Genomic DNA, 14,654 nt, shown 5'->3' with positions numbered 1-14,654 from the left:
AAACAAAACAAAACAAAAAACACCTATGACAAGAATGGCTGAGGGAAACCGTGGGGGAACAGAAGGGAAATAGATAACAGGGGCATGGGTGGAGACGCAGTCTCTGACCTGGATCTGTTGCTGAAGAAGGTTAATTTTGTGTTGCTGCTGCAGGAGCTGCTGCTGTTGTCTTGCAATCTGTGGAGAAAGTGCACAGAAGAAATGTGAGATATGTATAATCATTCATGGAGTTGCTGCATAGTCATATTCTGCCCTGCCTAGTTCTTTAACCCGTGCTGTTAAGCTAATAAACCTTCAAGGGTGGGTGGCAACAGCAAATACTAATGTGAAAGGGAATCTTACGGAAATGCTATCCTGGATGTTAGGAGAAGACTGATGCAAAAATCTCTCCTCTCTCATTATATGAAACAGCACACTGAAGTCACTAAAAAGAGAGCACTCATCTGCTCTTCCCTGCTGGAAAAAGAACAATACTGGCAGTGAAGATGGAAAATAGTAGGGGAAGGCAGAACACCCCCCCCCCCCCCAAAAAAAAAAAAAAAAAAAAGGAGGATGGATAGTAAAATTCTTTTTATATTTAGTGCCACCTATTCAAAGTTTTCCACGAGAGGAAATGTGACACCCAGGAGGCAGTGGGTGTATTTCATTGGTGTAGAAACAGATGCAAAGAGACTGGAACTAGGTATGGGAAAATCACTTTGACTCTCTGTGCTTCAATGGGTACAACATCCGCTGAAAGAAACTAAGGGGGCAGAGTGCAAGTCTACACAGCTCTATGCTGAAAGATCCACACAAGTGGATGTAGTACTTGTCTCCTCTCAAAGTCATGTGTGTTTTCCACAAGGACTTCTACCCTCTCTCACCATTTCCTAAATGGCTGGGAAGGTAAGTACATTTTGCATACAGTGAAGGAAAATGCAGACAACAGTGTAATCAAACTAGAGTTCTCAGAAAACTGATGAAGATAAACCATTATATGCCTCAAACTGAAAAAGCAAACTTGAAAAACTTTCATCCAAGTCATCACAAAAGCTCTACTCTCATGAATAGCTAGCCCAGAAGTACAAACATTAAGGAGTTAAGGAGTACTGCTATTCCCCTGTGGTATGTGTACACATCTCAGGGTCAGATGGGAATTTATACATACTTACTGAGAGGAATTTTGTGCATTTTTCCCTTTAGGTATTTTCTTTCATTTCTGTTATTAAACTATTAGCATAAGAAATACTTGCTCATGTAATTCCACATATAAAAGATTAAGCAAGTATTCTCTTTTCAGAGCCTCTCTTTAAGCAACCAAAATATTTTTTATCAATTCATTTTTTTGAAAACTTGGGTATTTTAGTTTCTATATAACAGAATTATATACTATTTCTTAAATTAAAAGAAATTCTAGTTATCCTAACAATAATCCTGCAGTAATTTTTACCTTCTTTTTCATTTTCTTTTTCACTTTTAAATCATTCAATCATCCTATAGCAGTAATGACTTACAGTCAGGGCAAAGGAAGTAGCTTCTGTGGGATGTCTCCTCATGGAAGGATCTGGCCAATTACACCTTCACACCTTCATCCACATTCTCCATGTAAATAACAGTGTGATACAACTTCACTAATTTAAGTCACTTCTCCCGCTCTCCCCAGGTGAGATTTCAGGCCAAAATATACAGGATTTGAAATAAGACTTTGAAATAATCAAAAACAGGGAAAAACAAGGCTAGAATGTCTGAGGATGTCAGCAATGCTTTTTGCTACCATACAAACTCTGAAGTATGACAACCACGACTGAATTCACAGAGTTTTGTGAGTTTCACAAAAATTCACATTCAGGTTTCATTACAAGCTGAGATGCATGCTCAGACCAAAATCTTCTAGATAAGAGGCATCAGGATAGACTACTGACAAAATTTTAACCCACATCTATGGGTTTTCTGTTCATGTTCAGGTGCATAAATGGACCTTCACTTCTGTTAAAATTTGTGTGGTGCACATTTGTTAAAAAAGTTGTAGTTTTGCATAAAATATGTGTCCATGTGTTCACATTGGAACTGTTCATGTGTGAAAACATGTTTGCATTTTCAGTGGAGGGAATATTTGTAAGAGCTGAAAATCAAGACTCTCAAGTGTAGAAGAAAAAAAATCAAACTTGTTCACTAACTTTATATTATTCTTCCCCACTTTTTCCACAGTTGGCAAAACAATCTTTTTCATTTGTCACATTGCAACCCAAATGCTACATTTTGTTCCTATTCAGTATCACTGAATTCAAGCAGCACTGAAAGATTATTCAGGATGGATGAATTTGCACACTTATTTACACTGATTTAAAAGAAAAAGAAAAACTATTGGAAGAGAATACCCTGCAACTGGAAGACATATCTTTAAAAGATAAAAAGAACCATCGTATATATTGCAAATTAAAGCATTCTTACAATATATCTTCATTCAAACTTCTTTGCCTAAGAAAACAAATGGGAAAACAAAAAAAAAAAGGTGGAGAATGAACCTGAGAAGTATAGACCCTAAAAGATAAGCTACTGGAAAGTCCTTCTAGAAGACAATTTAAGCTGAAAGCCACTATAATAATCATTCACCTGTTCTTGTTGCTGCTTAGCCAGCTCCATTTGTTGGCGTTGTTTCTCGATCTGTGATGCAGCCAGTTTTTTCTGTTCATCATGAGCTGCTAGCAGCTGTTCTCGCAAACTGGTCAGCTGATTGATCATACCCATGAGCTGCCTTTCTTTCTCAGCGAGGCTTTCTGGAGTCCCTGAGCATCATATGGTGGAAAAAAAAAAAAAAAAAAAAAAAGGTAAAGAGAGTAGAGAGGAAATTTAGAGCTAGTTATATTTCAATTTTTCAGGTTCACTGCAAGCAAAGTTTTAGGAGAACCACACAGTCCCTCCACAGGAAAATGCCACAAAGCATAATTCTGTACACAGGCTTTGATCTGGTGTCCCCTTTCAATGTTTCATTGCTTTTTCATCTATTTTTCTGTTGCCTTCTTATCAGATCAATAGGGAAAAAATACTGTCTGTTTTGAAAGAGTTTCAAATTTTAAACACTGTTTACATTTCGGGGGGATCAAAATCAACACTTGCAATTTTGAGAAACAGTCACATTTTCAGCAGAAACTTATGACAAAGACACATTAACATTCTGACGCTTGCAGAAGCTGCAAGGTGCATGTTACCCTTTCTTCATAATGGATGGGAAGCAGGGAGGTCCCCTTGGTGTGGGCAACCTCGCTGTTGCTCACACAGCACACGGCAGCTGTCAGCACGCTGCCGGCTGCATCATTTCAATCTGCCCTGATGAAGATGAAACAACACAGTATTTAAATTGTCAATAATAAGTAGCACTGTCGTTGCTGCTGCTAAGTATTTTTAAAGGAAAAAGTCTTGCAGAAACATATCAGAAAAACTGAGTTAAGTGCATCTCTCATTTTTACTGTCATTAGCTGTTTTTTGTAGAGCTCAACAGACACAGACACAGGAACTGACTGACTCTATCTCTAAACCATTCTGCAAAAAGTCCTCCTTCCTTACAGAATGACAGTGGTTATAAAGGAAGGGAAGGAAAAATTCCAAGAAAAATCAACAACTATGAATCACGCTTTAGAAACAAAAATGGCACTATATCTAGTATCATTTTACTATGAATTTAGAAGACCAGAAAGTATGTGTAGCAGCTAATCCACAGATAAACCCAGTACCACCACACCCTCTCATATGAGTCAGAGCCTATGAAATCCTTTCTCAAAAAAAGCTTTAGGAAAGGATTAGGACTATCTGTCTCTATGCCTCCTCAAAACAGTCTGCTTTTTGGGACAACCCTGCCACACAAACCTTTCTAAAATACAGGAAGTGTTCTTCTGCCAATATCACCAATGCTCTCCAAGAGGAAAAAAATAAAAATAAAAAATTGGCGACTATACTGAACATGTTCCTAGCCAACTATCAGTCAGACATGGAAAAGAGCTACTGGTAATAGCTCATTTAGTCTACCCCCCTGCCAGTGCAGGAATGCTCCCTACAATATATTTACTACAGCTTTCAAGATTGGATTGAAATGTCTGAAATAGTGAATCATCTACTGCATGCCTCAGAAGACTGGGCCACAGTCTTTGAAATGTCATCATTAGGGCTATTGGCTTGATATTTGGTTTCACTTACATTTACTTAATTTCATCCTTGCTCTCCCAAGCAGCATCCCCATTTGCTACTTTAGCCAAGCCCTTTAAAGCATTTGTAGACAGTTATACACACCAAATAAAAGACAAAGAATCCATATTTACATATAATGGAAATGTAATGATTAACTTTTTATTACAATGCTACAGATCAATGTGAAAATACCATTATACACAGAGAGCTACAGCAGAATATCCTCAGATATGGTATACAAAAAAACTGTAGCAGGTGCTGAAAACTTGAGAAACACATTGAAACCAAAACCACTGGACTTTAAAACTGTTCTGTTAAAAGCTGGTAGAATGTGTTTTAGCAGTGGCAAATAAATTATTTTTAACTTACAACCTTTACTTCAAATACTGGAGATAGAGAACTGCTTTAAGTAATGCACTTGCCACCTGCACATACAAATAGTTAGAAGTGACTATTGTCACTCGTCTGCCCTTCGTGGATTTTTCTCCAGGAAAAACTGTGCAATGCTTCCACAATGTACAGCAGAATTATTTGAAAGACAGCTCCTTCCTTGCCCTATCAGCTGCTAGAAGTTCACTTTTTGACTATCAGCGTACTGATACTGGCAGCATAGCATGCTGTACACACTGACATATCTGGAAAAAGAAAAATATTTTATTCTAAACTTTTATGAGGATTCAGGAGAGTGAGAGAGAAAGAACTATAGAGAGAACGAATATACAGGATTGGGTTAGTTTTCAATGAAGGGTAAGCAAAAAATCATCACTCTCAAATAACTCATTTGACATATACAGCAACACACATCAAAGATACTCAGCTAGTACTGGTTCATCAGCGTATTTTGAGATCCCACACCAGCTCTCAGTTGGGAATCAACAAACACTTTGTCAAGTTAAGTTAATCCTCACCATACCTTTGAAAGGTTGGACGTGGTGCTTAGGGATGTGGTTTAGTGGGTGATACTGCTGGTACATGGATGGTTGGACCAGATGATCTTGGAGGTCTTTTCCAACCTTTAATGAGTCTATGAAATGTGGAAAAATGTTTCCATGTGTGCAGACTGACAGGCAGAGCGGTCACAGAGTGACTGATGCAGGGCCAGAAGACATCTCGGTACCCAGAGCCGTTATCTGAATGCTCCCACTCGCCTTGGCAGCACAAGCAGAACTCCCTACCTGCCAGTGCCCCGGCAGTGACGAGAAACAACCCCACAGCTGCAGGCGCAACCAGCTACCATAGGTTCTTCTGCTGTCTTGTCTACCTACAGAGGAGCAAAAGGCTGCCTCCCTGGGAAAATGACAGCTTGCCTTAAGCTGCAGGAATGAGGAGAAGGTGTGGGTGAGCTAACACCATGGCTGTGCACCTGGAGGGATGCAGAGGACTTCTTTGTTATTACTTATCTTCTAAAGAAACTTTTAGTGCCCAAATGGGATGCTTGATGTACTAACTCAGTAAGTACAATACGTAAACCCTTTGGCTTATCAGCCGGAGTGGATGTAGTCTGACAAAATCAAGCCCTCCTGCATTGCATTTCCTGAACAATGTGTTTGCTAATAAGCTCAAGGGGAGAATTTATCACTGACAACTGTAAAAAAAAATCTTTCTTTGGAGAATACTTTCTGGAAAACACAGCTTAGTACATGCTTTCATGTGATTAACTCATCTTTCCAATAAATTTGATAACGTATCATTACAATGTTAATTCTTTAAGGTATCATTCCCTGCAAAATAAGTATTCGGACAGCCATATTCTCAAGTAACCTGCACAAAACCAGGGAAGATCAGATATGGGAGACTACCGGGAGATGGTAAGTTTAGGGGTAGATTTCCCCTTGCTTTACCCACATATCCATATGAGCCACACTGATGATGAATCACAGGTGTTTTTTTGGGGCAGATAACTGGTGGCTTATAGAAGTGTGAAAATTAAAAGGAAGAAAAATACTTGAATCAGGCTGTCTTGCTTGTAATATGAGGCGTTCGTTTTAAGTTTGGTATTTTTTTATTTTGCCCTTACTACCTAGCACACCTTTTTAATAATTTCTTTTGTGGAAATAACAAAACAAATAAATATTTATGGAAATATCAAAACTGCCATTTAACAGTTACTATTCATAAATAACTTAGTTTGCATAACAAATTGAGGCCAAACAGTACGCAGAGTTATTTATGCAATGGTGAAAAGTTTTGGTCACTACAAAGTACACTCTGTGACAGGAATGTGTATTAAAATACACTACCAAGTTAGAGCACAAGTTGCCATTTTTGTGCCCATTTCTAGACACTGTAAATTGTATGCAGTCAAGGATTGTGGACTTCCATCCTACACGGCTGTTTTCTCTCTTTTAGCGTGCCTGAGAAGATCTAAACCTTTAACACCATGTGAAGTGTCCTGACAACCAAGGGACTTCCATTTTAAGAATCCCACAGCTTACAAGGCAAAATGTGCTAGTATTTTGAGCAACCCCAGCAGTGACTGCGTAAAGGCAGTTGTTTAAGGTACACCACTGGGAATCCACAGGTCATCCCTGCGCTGACAGCACTGCTACACCTCAGGAGGTGGCACAGATCTCAGGGAGGACAAGCCACCAGCCCCAGCGGCTGTCTTTGGCCGCTTTGCCCCTGGACTGGGTCAGCACACAGAGCTGGGATGGTTCTAGAGCTGCTTCATACTCCGCACCCACCATTCAGATGGTCATGGTGCTTTCACTCCAACCATGCAGAATGGCTGGGAGGGGGGGAAAAAAGTGCCCATTATTGCTGTGTAGAGCTTGACAGCTTCACATGGGTATTGAGTGAGGAGTACAAGGAGAGTGGCATACATCAATGGCTGCCTCAAAAATTACTCTTAATTACTGTCAGATCCACAACAAATAGATGTTGCACATTTCATGTTTAACAAAGCTTTTAACCACCAGGCCACCTGTTATCCCGGAGATTGCTGGAGGTGCTCATACCTTTCTCTCATGCACTCTACTGCTGCAATGGCAAAATGTGGATTTTTCACAACTCATCAAAACACCACAGGCAACAGACCATCAGAGTACTCGCTATGATTTGATACAGTGAATGGCCCAGGAAAAGATGCTCCCCAGATGCATCAGCTTATTCTCTACCACCACAAAAAGAGATCCGGAACGAAAAGAAAAAAAAAAAAAAAAGACATGTTTGTGGATGCAACACCCGCAGCAGATGGCAATAAAAGAAGACTCAAATTAGTGGCATTTTGTATCACCAAACCTAAACTTCATCTCAGATCAACACTATCCATAATAGTGTTTAAGTAGTAAAAGAAATTTACTTGAATGTGAAATAAACTATTACACATTCTTAGTTCTGATTCACAGTCTCAGACTGGCAGTGACAGTAACATTTTAATAAACATTAGAATGAAGACACCAATATGACCAAATGACACACTTGAAGTGAGAAAACGAACAGGAGAAACCTTGGCATATCCATCCAAAACAGAACCAAAGGAAAAAAAAAAAAAAAAAAAAGGCAGAGAAACTGCTTTTGCGATCAAAACAGTAAATACTTTATTGTAATTTATTAGACAGAATGAGAATGTAAATGAGAAATCGGGAAAGCCAATATTTTCTTTAACAGGCATTTGAAGCGTTTGCTGCGAATGTTCAAGTGATCAGACTGCTTGCAGCCAACCTACAGATCTGCTCGCAGCTGCACAGCACCCAGTGTATTCTGCAAGGGGCAGAGATGAGGCAAGGCTCTCCTGAATCCTGGTGACATGTCTCAATTAAACAACTAGGAATGTTATCAATCAGAGGTGCACATGTGCACACTCCCCCCCCCACACACAGACAGTGAAATTCATCCCCCGAGTCGGTTTACTATCAAGCTAATTACGTAAATAGCTTTTGAACTGTCAGCATCTGTCTTTCAAAGAAAAATCAAAGCAAACAATGTGCGAGTTATAAAGCCTAGAAGACACAATAATATTGTATTATGTTCATATTATTAACTATAGTTACAAAAGAAAAAAACCCTCCTGTATCTACAAGGCTTTGTAGACGAAGAAGAAAAAAAAAAAACATTAAATGGAAATAAGAATATTTTGAAGTACTCTGTATTCAAATAATGATAAGATGGATAATAATAATTAGAGCATGCAGTATAGAGCATTTTCAAATTTCAAAGCATTAGCTAATTGATTTTCTTAAAGACTGAAAGCAGGTAAAAAGGCACTGTTATGTATTACTTTTACATATGAGAAAATTGAGGCATGAAGTTTTAGAAATTTCCCTGAAGCCTTTCTTAACTTCACACACTGTAAGCTGTTTTAATGCCAGCCTTGCTGAAGTCACCAGACAAACAATTTCAGTAAAGGCCATGAATTTCACCGCAGACTTTAGCAGAGAGAGGCAGTGTATAAATACTTCCAGCTTTGCTTGACTCAGTTTGATATCAGCCAGGGTCCTGTCTAGAGGAGTGCTGGGAATGAGGAAATAACTGACGCTCTCACACTAACCAAGTGACAGAACTGTGCTACAGCACAGCTTCTGGTTAACTTAGCTCTGATGGGGACATAACTACAACACATAAACCATCTAAAGTCTGAGCTATGTCCAAGTGTTTACCACAGTGATGTATTTTTAGTGAGATTTTTTAGGCTGGGAGATGTAATAGTTTCAATAAAAAAACAAAAGAGCTGAGAAGGAGGCTTCTCAAACTGATCAGCCTATTGACTCAGCTGTCCTCAGAAGAGTTAAAATCCTACTAGCAGTAACATTATTATATAAAAAGAATTAATAAAAATATCAGGGCAACAGTCCTTAAACCAAGTATCTTTTCTTGAGGGTTCTATTCCAGTATCTTGTCTTGAGATTGTCATTCTCATCCCACTGCCAACTCTTTTTCTTCCCCCACCCCAATTTTACCTTTGCTCTGTCTCATTAGAAATCTAAATCCAGTATTACTCTGCTCAGTATGGGGATCAGGAAAGTAAAATAGAGAGGCTGCCTAATTTTCTTCTGCTGAAAAGCAAACTAATCTTTGTCACGCTTCCCCTAAAAAAAATAAATCTATTTAAAGCCTAGTAATAATTTTAAAGAGGACTCTTCTCCCCTTGCTGCACAGGCAGACGCACCGCTGACGTCACCTGCGGTTGTATATGTGAGGCAATGGGGAGCTGCCATTACGTGCTTTCAGCAAACGTGCTCTGATAAACAGACCTCAGCGGCAGAGGTAAGTTCAGAATTTAAGCTCTTCTTTTCCCTCTCTCACAGCAGAAATGTCAATTATTTGTGACTGAGCAGTGAGTATGTACTCGTAGGTTCTGTGCTGATGCGGTGTTCCTGTAAGAATTTGTGGGTGGGTGTGGGTATGTGCTTGTGCACGTGTGCAAACTCCCTTGATGCTTCCCTAATCAATACTTTGGGGAGTGTTTTATCACGGACTGGCACACAGCTTTTCAAGCCAGTAAATCTTGGATCTGCTAGGACATAAACATTTTAAAACTGGCATTTTTCATTAAGCATTTAAGCCAACTTTACTACACAATGACCGCCATCACTTACAGCTACCTACCTTGCTAAATTAAATGACTTCATCTGATTGATATGGGAAGTCAGCATAATAAAAGAAAACTTTCCGACTGCTTTTTACTTAGCAGGCCACTTCCACAAGAACAAACAAACAAAGAAAAATCTCAGAATTCAAACCTATTTGCCTGCACCCACAGATTTATGTAATGAATCTTTTTTGCTTGCAAATAAAGGTCCTTTTTAGAACAGCAAGCTCAAAGGAAGCTATATATTTCACCATGTGGACAGTCTTACTATTTTAGGTTTCAGTGGAAGACTTTGCAGAATGAATAAAAACAAATGATGAACAATTACCGTCTTTTGCCATTACTACCCTCACGAATTAATATTCTGTGGGGACAAAAACTTAGCCGTCTGCTCTGTAACAGCCCAACACGTTACTGTTTCGCAACGCTGGAAAGAAGTTGTCAGTGAGCATTCTTCATTTGCCGTCGTAAAAAGTTTTGGTACAGTAGACTGCAAACAAAGCTTGGTATTCAACCAGGTTAGTAACTTATTGTCAAGGTTACAAAAGGAATAGACAACATTTGTATTTTGACTACTTCTCAGAGGTTATTCTTTGTTTGACTGTCTAGACAACAAGCTAGAACTAGGCTAGAGACACAGCATTTGCTAGTGGAACTTCATGCAGCAGCAGTACAAGCAGTAAGAAATATCTATGTATTTGCTTTATTTTGACAAACTGGTAATTGTAGCTCAGCAACATTCAGCTTTACCAGTACATCTTTGAGGTAATTTTAGTACAAAGAAGAACTGGTTTAAGTCCTTTTTGTCATCCAGCACTCTGGATGATATCTAAATACAGTGGTTTGACCTCCACATGTTCAAATAAAATAAAGCCACTGGCATTTGCTACTCTAATTAGTTCAATTTATTCTACTTTCTCCATTAGTAATATTTTTTAAAATAAAAGTTGAATTTGCTTCAAACAGAATCTGATATTTTTCTCATCACACTAAGTATCTTTACAAAAAAAAGTACAAAAAATCCCAAATAGTCTGAATTTGCTGCTTTGCCACAAATTCTCAGATTTTGCATTTCAGATGCTTTCGGGAAGTTTCCTCCAACCCTCCCTTCACAGACACTGCCCCCAACTAACCTCCCATTCTAGGGTCAAATAGGAACAACTCCATCCAGTCACAATCTCCATTTCAAACTTTCATTTGGCCTGAAAGATGTTCTGCGTTGGTGTGGCTCAGTTGGCACTGTCTACTGCCCTGTAGTCTGAGAGTATCGCATTGCACTGTGATCAACCTCCACTATTTCAGCAGCTGCCAAATTTCCTCTCAAAACATAGGTTCCCCTGTGTGCCGCTGGGCAGGTTCCCCCTCTAGCACTCTTGCAATATTAGCAAAGGACTAAAGCTCACTGTCAGCAAATTGCCGACCATTAAACACCCCCAAAAAATAAGCACAAGAAAGACACTAAGTAGGTTGCAATAAGTATTGAATTTATCATAGTTAAAAGCCAACAACCACATGTATCTTACCTCCTTCACTTAAGACTCTCTCACCCTCCTTCTCTCCCCACTCCAAATACAACGCTATCCGCACAAGAAAAGACAAAACGTCCACATCTGACACAAGTTTGGAAACATTTTTTGACCACTAATTTGCAAATGCAAAATTCACACAGCTCCTATAGAAGTCTGCAGCTTTCACACATCTCTTGGGGATCTGCACTTCATTACTCACAGGTTTAAACCCAGCGTATTCTCCATTAATAATCTCTCTCCTTCCCCCCCTTCTTCCTGGCCACATCTAAATGCAGAATCCCTAGTTTCTTGCTTTCAGTTTACAGATTATGAGATCCAACATGTCACTCACTGGATTACTGCACATAACCTGAGCACTACCCAAAGCTTACTTGTCTTTAACTTGTCCAGTGTTACTTAAATGGAATTATCCTTCACAATCCATATACCGAATCTGCATAGCCCACTTATCTCAAGATTGTGTGTGTCACCTACCAGATTATCCGTTTTAATCCATACATTGAATCTACATAACATATGTCTTTAATTCACGGGCTCTGATGAGCTATAGTATCACTGAATGGATTATTTCTCTTTATCCATTATTGGCAGCCCTAAGACCGTTCACTATGTACTCTCTCATGCCCCATCTTCCCAACACAGAAGCAAGATTAGAGCCTGCGCAAACACGGCTCTATCATACATCAGACACAGTTGGGTGTAATACCTGCACCAATACTTCATGTAACTTGGAGCACTGGTTCTCACACAAAACATATGTCTTATGTTATCATGCATTGAAGATTAGGACTGGTAGGCTAATCTTGCTTTCAATTACACTCATAAATCTGGAGTTACTCGGGTAAAGTCTTTGGAGTCACCTAGATTTAAGTGGATACAAAGAGAGGCTGAATTTCCCCTAATGGTAATCTCTTTGACAGTGGATGCAGAAAACCCATTTGCCAGGCTTGTTTAGGAACTAACCTGTACAACAGAGGGGGATTTTTAAACAACAGAAAATCAGGTTCAGGCTTGCCCAGCCTTTCTTGAGAGATTCGGGCACAATCACTGTTAACAATGCCTTCACTTCCAAAGAAAATCAACTCGGAAAGATTAGAAACAAAAGTCAGTTTAGCCTTTTGTTCCACACGCCTATTCAAATTAGCTAAGTGGGGAACACACAAAATACGTATTTGTACTTCTTGACAACTCCCGATAAGTGAGAGATGAACAAGATTAGCAGAAAGGCTTTGTGAACACCGGGGAAGTTTTAAAGAGATTTTTCATGGAGGACGAAGCCGCCTCGCTCCCAGCTGCGTAGGCACGACCGTGTACCTCACGACGCACCTGGCCGTCCAGGGCCAGCAGCCTCCCCTGAAGTCTGCTCAGAGGAGGCCCAAAGCCAGCACAATGCAAGTCTCATGCCTGTTTTCTAAGTATGGGGATGGGGATGGCCACTGATACTGAAGAGCCTGGAAATACACTTCTCACACCTTAAGCTATTGATGCTCCATCCTGCACGCTGCACCTGCCGCATTCAGCAGCATCGTGTCAGAGGAAAGCAGCCACTGCCACCCAGCAGTTCACAGAAGGCTCTGCTGAGAGGGGCTGTAATTCTCTTCCTACAGATGATCAGTCTGAAAGCTGAAGTTCTCTCTGCCTCGCTGACTCCAATAAACTGCATTATCCATGAATAACCCAGAGACCTTTTGAGCCCCATTCTTTACTATGATGGATATAAGTAAGTTTGAACAGACTTTAACCAGTTCAATATATAGTTTTATAGTTTCATTTAAAAATATTTCCATTTAACTGCAAGCTTTGTAGGTTTTATTATAGATTGACTTGTTCTAAACAGAGTAAAAATTGTATGGATTTCAAAAAAAAATTCTTAAGAAATACCCATTGCCAAACTCATATTATTTGTTTAACCCTCTCTAAACAAACAGCGGCATTGGAATTAAATTTTTCCAGATATGACAGTTTCTAGACTTTGCCCCATTTTCAATATAAGGGTATTCCCTTGCCATATCTTTCAGTCAAGCCCTGAAATGTCTTGTTACATTTCCCTTTCCTTTAATAGCTGGACAGAAGATCTTCAGTCAGAAGATCCTTCTGACTGAGACCTTAAAAGTTTATAAGCAAACCTTTGCAGATTCTCTGTGATGGATTTCCCATTTTACAGGCATGCAAATTAAGAAGAGGGGACTTAAAGCAGCTATTGAAAGTAACAAAGCAAGTAAGAGAAAGAAGTGAACACAAAACTAGAGTCTAGTGACTTATTCCCGCCATTCACAAACTCCTCACTCTTTAATAAAATATTACTGCTTTCTAACTTAAAAGAAATAACACTAATAGAAAATAAAGTCTTCCACTTCATCTCCCTTTCTTTTAATCTCTGCCAGAGAATAAAATTCAGTGGTAATAACACAGACTTGGGCATTAACAATATGTAGCCTAGTGCTGAGACTTTAGCACATGACATACTAAAATTCCCCCAGATCTAATGAAAAACACAATGAAATTTTGAACAGTTATATGGAAAAAACGATTCAGTGCAGAAGACAGTTGGGCAGTACAGCTTCTACTGCTGTCCACATTCCAGGGTGTATTAATAAGACACTACTTGTGCGGTGTTTCCAAATATTGCTAATATAGAAATGAAAGAAAAAAAAATGCAGCTGCCAAGCCAAATATAGAGAGAAGTTAATTAAAAAATCACAACTGGAAAACTTAATAACTGCACATTCATATAGAAGGACAAAAACATTTTCTAGTGTAATATATGGGTGTTTGTACACGCATGCGTGAGTATAAAACAGCTCCACTTGCACACCTTTCATGTTGTCTCACTAAATACAGCTGCAATACAGCTGACCCATTGTTTGTTGGCCGCTCATGGCTGGCGGTGCCATGAAAACCGCATTCCTGGGCACTAAATAATCAGCCTGCGTGACCCCCCAAGAACCTGTAAGTCAAATTCATTTACCCCCAGAGGGCAATGCTCTATTGTATCCTCCCTCCTTTCCAGCCACCTAGGAACAATGGACAATAATTGCAACTGTCACGGCAGTCAGAAGGAAAAATAAACCAGTGCCTGTTTTCACAGCTTACTGCCAAACCTGATCCAAACACCTAATAACCATGCCCCCCAACCATAGCACCACAGTTGCACTAAAAAGCCTCAGATGTGAGGCTTTTGAACGGAGCTGCAGAACAATAACTCAACTTGTGTTCAAAATATGAAGCTAAAAAACAAAAATTAAAGCAGAGCAAACTCTTCTTTGAGGCTCTGCTGTTTCTCCCCCTACTCCCCCCGGGCAAGACTGAAAGGACTGTTGAATTTCTTTCCTGCTAGCATAGAGCTGCTGCTGCCGCTTTCAAGTTTAACTTGTGAAAGGGAAAGAGAGGAAGGGAGAAAAAAGATTGCCCTCCAAGAGAACAAGATCACAGGG

At 39.5% G+C, this 14,654-nt stretch overlaps 1 protein-coding gene across 9 annotated transcripts in view; it reads right to left on the bottom strand.

Moving 5' to 3' along the window:
* The window catches only part of SOX5 (SRY-box transcription factor 5), a 292,593-nt gene that overhangs the window by 145,976 nt on the left and 131,963 nt on the right, over positions 1 to 14,654 (bottom strand). For 8 of the 9 annotated variants that reach the window (XM_082761277.1, XM_082761279.1, XM_082761278.1 and 5 more), the window contains 2 exons: positions 2,593 to 2,765; positions 109 to 177 (listed from right to left, as the gene is read on the bottom strand). In XM_082761277.1, coding sequence (XP_082617403.1) covers positions 109 to 177; positions 2,593 to 2,765 — 242 coding nt within the window. Of the gene's footprint in view, positions 1 to 108; positions 178 to 2,592; positions 2,766 to 5,074; positions 5,186 to 14,654 lie in introns of all 9 variants that reach the window. The other variant, XM_082761276.1, reaches the window with a different exon arrangement.

Source organism: Aythya marila (genome assembly GCF_965140915.1).
Source record: "Aythya marila genome assembly, chromosome: 1".
Lineage (NCBI taxonomy): Eukaryota > Metazoa > Chordata > Aves > Anseriformes > Anatidae > Aythya > Aythya marila.
This window is presented reverse-complemented; position numbering and strand designations above follow the sequence as displayed.